The sequence below is a fragment of the Thamnophis sirtalis genome, unplaced genomic scaffold (assembly GCF_051295495.1).
Source record: "Thamnophis sirtalis isolate CommonGarterSnake01/CBP01778 unplaced genomic scaffold, rThaSir2_p1.2 scaffold_1, whole genome shotgun sequence".
NCBI lineage: Eukaryota > Metazoa > Chordata > Lepidosauria > Squamata > Natricidae > Thamnophis > Thamnophis sirtalis.
Genome location: NW_028261381.1, coordinates 164452065 through 164464840, shown reverse-complemented (window position 1 = coordinate 164464840; position 12776 = coordinate 164452065). Strand labels below are relative to the sequence as shown.

General features: G+C 43.7%; 1 protein-coding gene across 1 annotated transcript in view; it reads left to right on the top strand.

The window, feature by feature from the left end:
- Positions 1 to 12776, top strand: part of UNC13A (unc-13 homolog A) — a 167104-nt gene that overhangs the window by 151711 nt on the left and 2617 nt on the right. Inside the window, exons 38-43 of the mRNA XM_087702672.1 lie at positions 1606 to 1662; positions 2564 to 2644; positions 4513 to 4660; positions 6561 to 6617; positions 9741 to 9833; positions 10778 to 10937. Of these exons, the coding sequence (XP_087558798.1) occupies positions 1606 to 1662; positions 2564 to 2644; positions 4513 to 4660; positions 6561 to 6617; positions 9741 to 9833; positions 10778 to 10937 (596 nt within the window). The remainder of the gene's footprint in view (positions 1 to 1605; positions 1663 to 2563; positions 2645 to 4512; positions 4661 to 6560; positions 6618 to 9740; positions 9834 to 10777; positions 10938 to 12776) is intronic.

Genomic DNA, 12776 nt, shown 5'->3' with positions numbered 1-12776 from the left:
ATACTTTTCTATTGATTATGGAGCTCATTACTTTGAATTGTGCATGTAGCCAGTAAATGGTTTACAAAGAAGAAGAAAAACCCTAAACATTTTGTCATAATCATGTTAGAAAAGATCAGAACTTGTTCCTATCATATCAGAATGATTCCATTACTGAATCATGTGTAGTAGGGATTGCTGGGGGCCAGGGTTGTCCCCTTAATCCACATCGCTGTTGATGCTTCCTAAGAAAATTGGTGGAATAGGATTGTAGAGTCCATGCAGTTTGTTCCTCTGTGGGCTTAGGGTAGTGATTTTTTTCTTTCATCCTCATTTCTACCAGTTTATCCATCACAAGCATTAAGTTGATCAGCCAATGATTTCTTCCATTTCCCTATTTAAACATTGGGGCCACATTGGATAACTTCCAATGAGCTGAATGTGAGGGACTCATTAGAGAACGTTTTTAGAATGTCAATAATTTCACATTTATGTGGTTTAAGAACCCTTGGGTGGATGGTATCAGGATGCACTGCATGGTGTGTGTGTGTGTGTGTGTGCGTGCGTGCGTGAGAGAGAGAGAGAGAGAGAGAGAGAGAGAGAGAGAGAGAGAGAGAGAGAGAGAGAGAGAGATCTGCAGTAATCATGATATCTGCTGACATTACACTTTATAGGGTGCTGTCTAGGTACTGAATAAGGTCAATAGCAGAAGATAAACCATGCTTCCCTCCCATGCAGCTTCTAGATGGACTTTCCAATATTGGTAGCTAGAGGAATATTAGCTCGGAAGTTTTGAAATGTAGATCTAATAAATCTGGGAGGTGCCATGTAGTTGGGTTAAATAATGTTCACAAATGTCCTTGGCTAATTAACCACATCCACCATATTTTTTTTTATGTAGTCCAACAGTATTTTCTTACATTTTGTGGAAGAAAATAAGGGCACCATGTTTTAGATCATGAACAGGAACTCTGGTTCGATGTCATAAGATTAAAATCAAAGACATTTTAATTCAGAAAGAGAGGTTCAGAGGTTTCTTTTTTTTCCACTCAGGTAAAAATTGTGAATAATATTAAGTCAGGAAATGTTATGTTAAGGAATCTGCATTTTCATTTAAAATGTTCTTTAAAGACTATGAAGACCTAATAAAAGGAACAACAGGTTTTCTGAAAATTGGAAGGTATGTATTTACATATCTAATTATCTTTGTTAGGTTTACAAATAAATAATATTCTTCTTAGAAATGAAAGTAGATTATTCAGAGACAAAGCGACTATCTAATCAGAAAAAAATCTAAAAATTTGCCACCAGTAAACCAAATTATCATAAGACCATTAAATCCTTTGGTTACACAACTTATCAACACTGTAATTGACTCAACAGTCCTTTACCTAAGAAGCCATAATATAAATTCCATGTGTGGCATAATAAATCAACTATACAATATATTAAAATGGCATTCCTGCAAATTTTTGAGAAAACAAGCCCTCCTGAATAGCCTTGATTTTCTTATCCTGAATTATGAACACATATCTCTACTTCCATGTGATATTAGTGGGCATGCAATTGTCTCCTCCTCCTCTTTATTATATATCCTTTCTTCTTTTCATTCCTCCTGCTCTTCAGGGTACACAGATGATCTTCAATGCAGCCAAGGAATTAGGGCAGCTTTCAAAACTGAAGGTAAGCAATTCAAGGAAAGATTAGCAGTGCCCTATGTCTGTGATGGCAAACACGGGTGGCCCACAGAACTCTCTCTGTGGGCATGCCAGTCGTCGCCCCATCCAACTCCACTGCGCATGCGTGCACGTCTCCCGCCGGCCAGCTGATCTTCAGGTCTGTGCCGTGCATGCATGGAGGTGGAGGACGTGCAGGAGATGCATGTGCAGGGGTACATGCGCGGGGGTGCCCGCATTGCATTTTGGGGTCTCACGCAGGGGTGGCCTTTGTGCCCCATTTTGGGCCTGGAAAGCTGCCTGCACTAACCTGGAAGCAAAAAATAAGTGAGGGGTGGGGTGGGGCGCATGCATGAGAGAGTACGGGGGTCATGCATGGGGAGTGGTGCACACACGGGGGGGGGGTCACACGTGCATTGAATTATGGGTGCGGCTACGCTATTGCACACACACATGCGCACGCAACAACAAAAAGGTTAGGCATCACTGCCCTACGTTGTTCCTTAGCAAAGTCAGAATCGGTCAGACAGAAGACCAGCTTCTGTCCTACTAGCATATTGAAAGGGGACAATTACATCATAGAAATGATAAGAACCCAACTATCCACCCATCTTAAAACTGCCAAGGTTAAGAAACACCAGTCTATACACTACAGACTGTGAGGCAGTGCATGACGTCAAACAAACCAGTAGATCAAAATGTTGTTTTAAGGTTTGTGACCCCTTACAACCTGATCACTCTTCCTTTCCCATTCAAATCACCCAAATGCCCTTCTTGAAGGTCTAGGTTTCCAAATGCAGCCTCAGAATGAATATATAGAGTGGCTCATGGTTAGAGATGTATAGAAAACAGACGTTATGGGTATCTTGTGCAGAGAGTTATTACACATCATGATTTCTTCCTGCCAGGATCACATGGTACGTGAGGAAGCTAAGAGTTTGACGCCCAAACAGTGTGCTGTGGTGGAACTTGCTCTGGATACCATCAAGGTAAATAATTCTACATTCTCCTCACCCTTCATCCTAGCTAAATTCTAAATCAGGGTTATTCAAGCTTGGGAACAAGCTGGGAAATTCTGGCAGTTTTGAAATGAACATCATTAGTATTTATTTCTTATACAGTATTATATTAACATGCGTCGATGCTAAAGAGTTAGACATTCTTCTCCCCCTCCCCACCTGAACGGAACTCTGTTCCAACTCCAGTTGCCTTACATGGGCATTGCCAGCGCATGAATTCATCTGGCCTGCGGGCTGGGAGTTTAGACATTCTACTCCCCTTCCCCACCTGAAAAGAACTCTGTTCGAACTGCCAGTTGCCTTTATCAAGCCCGATCACATAGTTTGGTAGCGAAGCACAGCTATCCAGCTAGTATAGTATATAGACCATTGGAAAGTTCTGGATTCAAACTGCTGCTTATTTGAATGGCCTTGAGGAAACCACCACCTTGGATCCAATCTTTGCTGTCCTGGGACTATAAAGTAGGATAATGTCAGTGACACCCAGTCCTTTCATAGATGTTGACCATAATTGAAATGAATGGAAATGAGGTAAACTGGTATCATGGCTAGAGAAGAACTGAAGATCTTACCGTTAAATTTACACAGGTCTAAATAAGATTTAACTATGGTTAACTTGTAGGTAACACTGGGCATTGTCTAAATCCAGCCAGTTTTATTTATTTATATACTATAGTGCTTTATGCAAACCAGGAAAGTGCTGATTCAGTACAGATAGTCCTCGACTTACAACTTGCAATTGAGCCCAACATTTCTGTAGCTTAAGAAGACAGTTATTGTGAGTTTTGCTTCATTTTACAACTTTTTTAACCATAGTTGTTAAGTGAATCACTGCAGTTCTTAAGTTAGTAACACGGTCGTTAAGTGAATCTGGCTTCGCCATTGACTTTGCTTGTCAGAAGTTCGTTAAAGAAGATAACATGATCCCGGGGGTACTGAAACTGTCATAAATATATGCCAGTTGCCATCCTAATTTTGATCAGGAGACCATGGAGGTGCCACAATGGTCGTAAGTGTGATAAATGGTCATAAATCACTTTTTCGGTGCTGTTGTAACTTTGAACGGTCACTAAATGAATGGTTGTATGTCGAGGATTACCTGTAATGACACAATTACAAGCCAATATGACTACCTGCCCGGAAACACAAAAATATTGGATAAAAATTTGGAAATGGGTGCAAGAAATTACAGGAGAACAGATAAAATACAAACCCGAAATCTTTCTGCTGGGAATAATCAAAGGGAAATATACAAAGAAAATTAAGTACATATTAACACACCTGCTAACAACAGCTAGAATAACATTTGCCCAATGCTGGAAACAAAATAATACCCCCTCGGGCGAATTAGTGATTTAAAAAACTTTGGATTGTGCAGAGATGGACAAATTAACACTGAAATTAAAAGATAAAGAAGAGTCGGAATATTATGAAATTTGGAACAATTGGTACAAATGGCTGCAAAACAAGAATAAAATTAATTAAGCCAAAAAACAATATATATAAATATATATAGAACTGTGTATAAAGGTATGTAAATATAGAAGCGAAATATTATATACATGTACAGGTATGATGACATAACAATGTTGATATAATGACTGTAAAGTGTTGTAGAAGGGAAAAAATAATAAAAAAAATCTGTTAACTAAACAAGCCAATATGACTACAGACATATGAAAGGAGAACTGTGAAAATGGAAGCCCCACTTTCAAAAGCATCCCCCCCCCCCCAGTCTCCAGTCCAAATATAACCAGTGGTTGAGAGTCTTGAAAGTACAGGGTGGGTACTTAAAATGGATTTCCTGCTTTTCCCATCCCTCTTTTTGTCCCCATCAGCAATACTTCCATGCAGGAGGAGTTGGTCTTAAAAAAACCTTTTTGGAGAAAAGCCCAGATCTGCAATCCCTGCGCTACGCCCTCTCGCTCTACACACAAGCCACAGACTTGCTCATCAAAACCTTCGTCCAGACCCAGTCCACTCAGGGTAAGCTGCCCAGTGGGGTCCGTTCACACTTGCTAAGAAACTGTGGGGGAAAGGGGGGGGTAGGTGGATAGGAATTGCTTGAGGCTTCCAACTTTTTCAAAGAGACTAAAGATAATGCTCTTTGGGGTCCTTTGATCTTCAAGAGTCCTTCTTGGGTTCTTTAGGTGGCGCAGTGGTTAAATGCAGCACTGCAGGCTACTGTTAGATCAGCAGGTCAGCGGTTCAAATCTCACCGGCTCAGGGTTGACTCAGCCTTCCATCCTTCCGAGGTGGGTAAAATGAGGACCCAGATTGTTGGGGGCAATATGCTGACTCTCTGTAAACCGCTTAGAGAGGCCTGAAAGGCCTATGAAGCGGTATATAAGTCTACTGCTATTGCTATTGCTATAAATGGGGCCTCCACAGCCCGAAGCAGTCCACCTGAGTGCCTCTCACTCTTCTGAATGAGAAAACGTTAAGGAAAGGGAGTTACCTTCATAGATTTGCTTAGGAGCTTCCCATGAAGGCTTCTGCTATTGTTTTGAAGCAGACTCTGCACCGTATATTCTAATGGGCAGGCAAGCCTATTCATATCCACCAGCAGTGGGATTCAAATCTTTTCCTACCGGTTCTATGAGGGACCCTTTTGCGTATGCACACGCACTTCGTATGCACTTAATGCACGCTCTGCGCACATGCACAACACTCAAAGACTTCCGTCGGTGTCAGCGCTGGTGAGCTGAGCTGTTGTTTAGCTCGGCTGAGGTGTGGCAATCTCCTCTGCCATGTGAATCAGCTGAGCTAAAAATCAAGGGAATATAGGGCAGGGAATGATGGGGGTGGGAGGGTGTGGCCAACCAGAGGTGGTATTTTGCCAGTTCTCCGAACTACTCAAAATTTATGCTGCCGGTACACCAGTCCGAACTGGCTAAATATCACCTCTGATATCCACTTATTAGGCTATTTCAGAAACTATTCCTAAATCTTTTGGACAGCCAAGGGACTGCTGGCCTCAGGCTCCATGTGCTGCTAGGAGGCACCTGATTTGCTTCTGCAGGAAATGCAAACATCCGTTCAGGGCAGAAGATGGCTGCCTACGGCCCTTGTGCTGGATATGACCTGCCACCCCCAAATCATCCAGCCCATGGTCCTAAAAAGAAATATATTCACCCTGTCTATGAGAGAGAAGGAGACAACTCTCATTACCTCTCAGACCAACATTTTGGCAATGGCTTCATTAGCTGCCTTGGTGCTATGGTACATCCCCCCATAATAGTGGCAGTGGTGACAGCATGGCCTCTGGCCTATGCAGAAGATGATTGCTGACTGCTGCTTCAGGGGAGAAATGGGAAACTTTGGCTCATCTTCCGAAAGATATGTTTTTTTTTAATAGGGCTGTCACATGATTCAGCATCTTGGACATTAGTTCAGCCCAATATTTCTGAACCTCGGTAACTTTAAGACCTGTGGACTTCAACTCCCACAATTCTCCAGCCAGCCTGGGGAGTCTTAAAATTGCCAAAGTTCAGAAAATTTGGTTTAGCCTAAAGTTGCTTTGGAGATTGAAGTGGCTAATGAATTTAGTACAATAACTAAATAACTCCGGTTTAGCCTTTTTCTGCCTTCTTCTCTAGCGTTCAAGTTGGCATTTGCCCTAACCTACCTTTTGCTTCTCCAGCTGCCTTCTAAAGCAGATCTTTCTTTTCTTTTTCTCTCCACCATCTGCCCATTTTCATTCCTCCCTTCCAACCTTCTCTTGTTTCCTGCGCATTTTTGTCCTTGTTCTTCCAACCACCATCATCTCCTTCCTTCTCCTTTTCCTTCCAATATTGTATCATTTCCTTCCTTCCTTCCTTCCTTCCTTCCTCCCTCCCTCCCTCTCTCCCTCCCTCCCTCCCTTCCTTCCTTTTGTCATTACTAGTCCATGGTGGAAAAGGGATTAGATTTACTCTTAGTGAAGAAACCTATCCTGAGAAGGGTACGTGTCATACCATTGTCCTGACACTCCTTCCCATCCTCAAATGCACCCCTCATCCCACCACACTGGTTAAGGCTAATCAGAAGCACAGGATGCCATCCCGGCGGAGGTCTGGAAGAGAAATGGAGGGCGGGGGGCAGCCTTGCAGCCAAATCCAAAACCATGTTCCTTTTCTCTTCCAGCAAGGGATGTTCTGAACTAGCCCTGTTCCAAGTGCTGGTACCCTCAGGCTGAGCCTCTTTTTGCAAGTGCACCAAATGCATCAGAATGATACCCGTCTGCAAGCACATCGCGGGTGGTGGGGGAGGAGGAGGAGGAGGGTGGGGTGAGGAAGGGGACATTGATTTGATGCCATGGGGGTTTGCTCCACCAGTTTGCCCATCCCCCTGCTTGCCTTTAGCACATGGAAATGACCTGTTGGTTTTAAGCCTTGTGGATCCAGTGAGTCTGAGCATGTGATATAGGAATTGGGATTGGGTGGTGGTGGTTTGTATGTATGCGGTTTTTTTAAAACCTTTTATTGGCAACGAAAGGCATGGGTTTTTAAAGATCTGAAGCATGCAGGGGGCAAAAGCTGCGGATCTAGGCAATTACCAAAGACTGACTATTTTTTGCCCCTCGTCTTCCTTTCACGATTTCTATCATTGTGCAAAATGTATTTAGACCAACTTTAAGGACCGGGTTTAAAGTAATCTCCCTATTCTGCCAACACCTGTAGTCAAGTCCAATAAAATAAACACAATACAAACTAAAATTACAAATGCCAAAAAGAGCATTGCTAATGAAAGAGGCACCATTACAAATAAAAAAGGACGTTACAAATGAAAAAAAAAAGGATAGTAACCTGTTGTGGCCCAGCAGGAGCCGTTGGAGCTGCCACCAGACTCCGACAGCGAGGGGCCCTATGAGTCGGCTCTGGAGGATGTGGAGGACCCTGGACAGGGTTCCAACTCTGAGCAGGGCACAGAGAGGCTGGTTGGCCACCAGGAGGCGCCTGAGCCTTGGATCAGTGGGGAGGAGACAAGGGAGTGTGATCCAGATGTCATGCATTGGAGCAGTGGGGAGGAGCCAAGGGAGTTGTTCCTGGATGCCCGGCAACGTGGGGCAGATCGATGTAGAGAGCAGCTACACAGTTACCAAAGATAATTGGACCCAGGTGATTGTAATTAGGCTCCTCTCAAGATAGTATTTAAAGAGAGACTGGGAGGAGCCTGGTTTTGCAGGATTCAATGTCATTCCTAACGCTGGAGAAGCTATTATCTGTCGAAGTCTGAGTTGCTGCCAAGGTTCTTATCTGTTTGTTATGCTTGGCTTTCAGCCACCGAGGTTTTGGTTTCTTGCTAATAAAGTGCTGTGACATTCCAGTTAAGCTTGTCTCGGCATTCATTACTGGACAGAGGAGGGGGTCAGAACTGTGACCCTACTACAGTAAACTCCCAACACTTAAAAGTCTTTAGTCAGAGAACAAAAGACAAAGGCGAGATATCTGCCAGCAGTCTTGAAATAGGTGAAGACTTAAGAATAGTGAGAGCTGTGCATAGCATGCAAGCTAAGGCCTACATTAGCTACATTCATTAGCAAAGAGAATCTCCATGCACAGAAGCCCTTTATCTCTACATATCTAAGGACAAATCATAGCACAGGATTATTGCCCTGTCTCCTATCTTGCAGTTCTCAATGAGCTTTATAGGATAAGTTTTCTGACTCTTGAGCTGAGCTTAAAACCAGATTGTGTGTTCCTGTTCTCACACACACATACACACAGCAAATCATTTTGGTTATGGTTAGGAACTTCCTGATGGAAGGGGAGATGAAATATCTTGTTTCTCCCTCGCTCTGAGATCCGCAGCCTTAGCCCCCTTTCCTGAGGGTCTGACCCCTGGGAAACCTGCAGAAACCCTCTCTGTTCTCCCTTTTTCCCAATTCCGTGGCTGCCCTGCTGCCACCAGTTCTCCCTTTTCCCCTCCCCTCTGACACTGCTGCTCCCATCTTGGACTGAGACCTTGCCCGCGCTATCTAACCAGACTGCTGGCCCTGTGCACCTGTGCAGACTGACTCTTCCCACCCACCCTTCCTGCCTTCCCTTTTGGCCTTTGCTGCATGTGAAACTCCTTTGTGGAGGAAGCCTGTTTGAACAAGGAACTGATCTCCTGCTTCTTGGGTCTGGAGGGTGGAGCTGCGGGATGGGGGTAGAACAACTGCAAAGGGGAAGGTCCTGCAGACTGATGGAAAAGTAAGGTTGATGCTGTTGTTTGGTTCATGGCCCAGAAACAAACCACTTAGAGTCTTCTAAGATTTGCGGCCAAATATAGTATATAATGATGGAGAGAGGGGAGTTGGGGGAGAGATAGAAGAAGAGAGGGAGAGAGATAAATTAGATAGATACTCAGGCAGGGAGGAAGACAGACAGACAGAGAAAAGAATATTTGTAGCTCAAAGTTGAACTATGGGGTCCTTAATGCTCGAGGTTGGTTGGTTGGTTGGTTGGTTGGTTGGTTGGTTGGTTGGTTGGTTGGTTGGTTGGTTGGTTGGTTGGTTGGTTGGTTGACTGGTTGGTAGGCTGGCTGGTGGGCTGACTGGAGGTTGGGAGGATGGATGGATGGATGGATGGATGGATGGATGGATGGAAACCAGAGATTACCTTAATCACGAAAGCAGCAGTCATGACACTGAGTTACTCATGCTCTCTCAGCCTATAATATCAGGCTTGGGTGATAAGTCAGGTGATCAATTTCTGCCATAGCTAATGTTCAGTATCATCACTGTGTTGATCTGAAAAAAAAAAAACAGAAGACCCTACACTTGCAGTAAAATGCTAGGAAGAAATAAACAGATAGATCAACAAGGTAGATTTGGGGATATTATTGTGGCATTTTTTAAAAAAAAAAATTGTGAGAGGGGAAGCCTTAACCAGTCTAGTAGAGGGAAGGGCTCATTGTTAAGAGACTCAAAGCCAGCAGTGCCTCTAAAGGAGAACCAGTCCAAGGAAATCAGCAGCCCTGAATCTCTGCATGGTATTGATGGACAGGGCACCTGGTCTGACAAAGACTAATGGTGATCTCCTCTGCTCTCTTCTTGTCTGGCCACTTTGGGACCTCTTGCCCACCTCCTTTTGCCACGAAGGCTCTGGAGTAGATGACCCCGTGGGAGAAGTCTCTGTCCATGTCGAGTTTTTCACCCATCCTGGAACCAGCGAACACAAAGTAACGGTCAAAGGTCAGTGATGATCACCAGACCAGCATATCCCAAAGTGGCAGAAAATCACACTACCTGGGGCTTCTAGACCCAATGCATTCTGGGAAGCCACTAAATCTTATTCTACCTTTCTTTTCATTTTTGGGAGTCACATCTGCTGGCTTATTATTATTCTGACATTTTACTTTTATCCCCACTGCCCAGAGTCTTCAGGTTGGGGTGGATTAAAAAATGGAAAATATTGAAATGTTCACATATACAGTAGATGATGGCAAGTCGGAAAAGACGCCATAAACTATGACTTTTAGCTACACTAGAAATACATAGAACCACAGTTTGTCAAGTCTGTATGCATTTGTTATTAGTTATTAGGGAAGGCAGCATATTACAGTCCTGTGTTGATTCATTAGCAATCTAGATTATTCAATTGGTTAATACTGCAGGACTCATTTCTACTTGGGGCTGGGGTTTAGAAATATATACCATCCAGAGTCAAGATGATGTGTGACTAGCCATTTTGTTCTTCTGCTCCCTTTGTGCTTGCAATCTCTATTTTGCCTGTGGCTGCATCCAAAAACACACATTTGTCTTTAGGAACGTTTTTTGTGTAGATATGGAAAAAAACAAAGGCAAATGGAGAAATATATATATGTCTTAAGTGAGCATGAGAGCAATTGGTTTATTAGATAGAGCTGTCATAAAGATGTATATATAGATATATATGAAGCTTTTTGAATAATGCAAGTGGTGTGCACTATTTAGGATTTAGGCAATATGTAACGCTCTAAAAACAGTTGAATTAACAAATGTCAAGGTATTAGACGCATAGCCAATTGTAGTTTAGAAAATCCAGAGTACTACAGATTGCCAGTTCCCTATTCTTCTGCTCTAATAAATGCCACATGATTTCCTTTGAGGTGAAGTCAAGCCACAGTCCTTTCTCCTCTCTCTCTTTTCTGTCTTAGTGGTGGCTGCCAATGATCTCAAGTGGCAGACATCGGGCATCTTCCGGCCTTTCATTGAAGTCAACATCATTGGGCCACATCTCAGTGACAAGAAAAGGAAATTTGCTACTAAGTCCAAGAACAACAGCTGGTCCCCCAAATACAATGAGAGCATCCAGTTGTGAGTGTTTCTGATTTCCCTGTCTTGAATAGAGGCAACACCGTTTTTTTTCTCTGCAAAATTTGCCCTGGCCTGAGAATTCTATTGGCAAGAAAAGGAACTTGATTTTTAAAAAAAAAGGTGGTGGGGGGGAGAATGATCCAGTAAAGTAATTGCATTCTCCTGCAATTAATGACTGTAGGTCTGATGCTAGGAAAGAGCAAAGTGGACTATTAGGACAGTGCGATGCCTTGAATTGGATTTGAAGAGGTGCGTTGTCATTGTCTCATTAAAGCACTTGCATCACCTTCCCAAGATCACATATCTACTGGGAAGGCTTCTACTTCAAATTGAAGCATTATATAGTCATGTGGAGTATTGAGTCGTGGTGGCGCAGTGGTTAGAGTGCGGTACTGCAGGCTACTTCTGCTGACTGCCAGCTGCCTGTAATTTGGCAGTTCGAATCTCACCAGGCTCAAGGTTGACTCAGCCTTCCATCCTTCAGAGGTCGGTAAAGCGAGTACCCAGATTGTTGGGGGCAATAGGCTGACTCTGTAAACCTCTTAGAGAGGGCTGTAAAGCACTGTGAAGCAGTATATAAGTCTAAGTGCTATTGTTACTAAAGGTGTACTGTAAAAAAACAGATATTCCTTGAATATCTGTTATAGTCACAACTGCGACCATAATTTCCATTGTTAAGCAACATGGTTGATAAGTGAGCCATGCCTGATTTTACTACTTTTGCCACATTTGTTAACAAATTACTGTAATTATTAAGTGACACATGCAGTGGTTCAGCAAATCCAGCTTCCACCCATTGACTTTGCTTTTTGGAAGCTGGCTGGGAATATCACAAACGGCTATTGCAAGGCCCCGAGGACCCTGCTGCAACCACCGTAAAATACATGCAGTTGCCTTGCTAAGTGCCTGAATTTTGATCATATGACCGTGGGAACGCTGAGATGACAATAAGCGGGAGGACTGGTTGTAAGTCATTTTTTAAAAGGGCCCTTGTAACTTTGAACGGTCACTAAAGGTAACTTGAGGACTACCTGTATGTGCTATGGGCTAATCTCTATATATGGCAGGTGCAATCACAAGCTGCTGATGTGAAACTACCATCGCAACCTGGTTCTCCAGAACGTGCAGTTGTAAAACGAAAATGCATCATTTTGAGCAGAAAAGACGCACCTGTACACTAAAGGAAAGTAGCAGGGTGGGAGCACAATTCTAGGCTTTGTGAAGAAGATGCATTTGCAGCCTTGGTCTAAGGCAGCGATGGCGAACCTTTTTGGCACTGGGTGCCCAAACTGGAAGGCCCGTACAGGCACATTGCATGTGCGTGTGCCGGAGCACCAGAAACCCGAAGACCAGCTGGCCAGCATGTGCATATCTGTTTTTTGGGCCATTTTCCAGGTAGTTTTTCAGGCCCAAAAAACAAGCCAAAACCACCCCAAAATAGCCTGAAAACAGCACGAAAAACAGCCTGGAAAACAGCATGAAAAACCGCCTGGTTTTTTGGCTATTTTCCATGCTCCGGAAGAGAGCATGGAAAAGAGCAGCTGGCTGGAAACCAGAAGAGCAGCTGGGGATGATGGCACGCGTCATCACAGAGAGGGCTCTGCGTGCCACCTCTGACACATGTGCCATAGGAAAAGAGCCATGGTGGCGCAGTGGTTAGAGTGCAGTACTGCAGGCTACTTCTGCTGATCACCAGCTGCCAGCAGTTTGGCAGATCGAATCTCAACAGGCTCAAGGTTGACTCAGCCTTCCATCCTTCCGAGGTGGGTAAAACGAGGACCCAGATTGTTGGGGCCAATAGGCTGATTCTATAAACCTCTTAGAGAGGGCTGCAAAAGC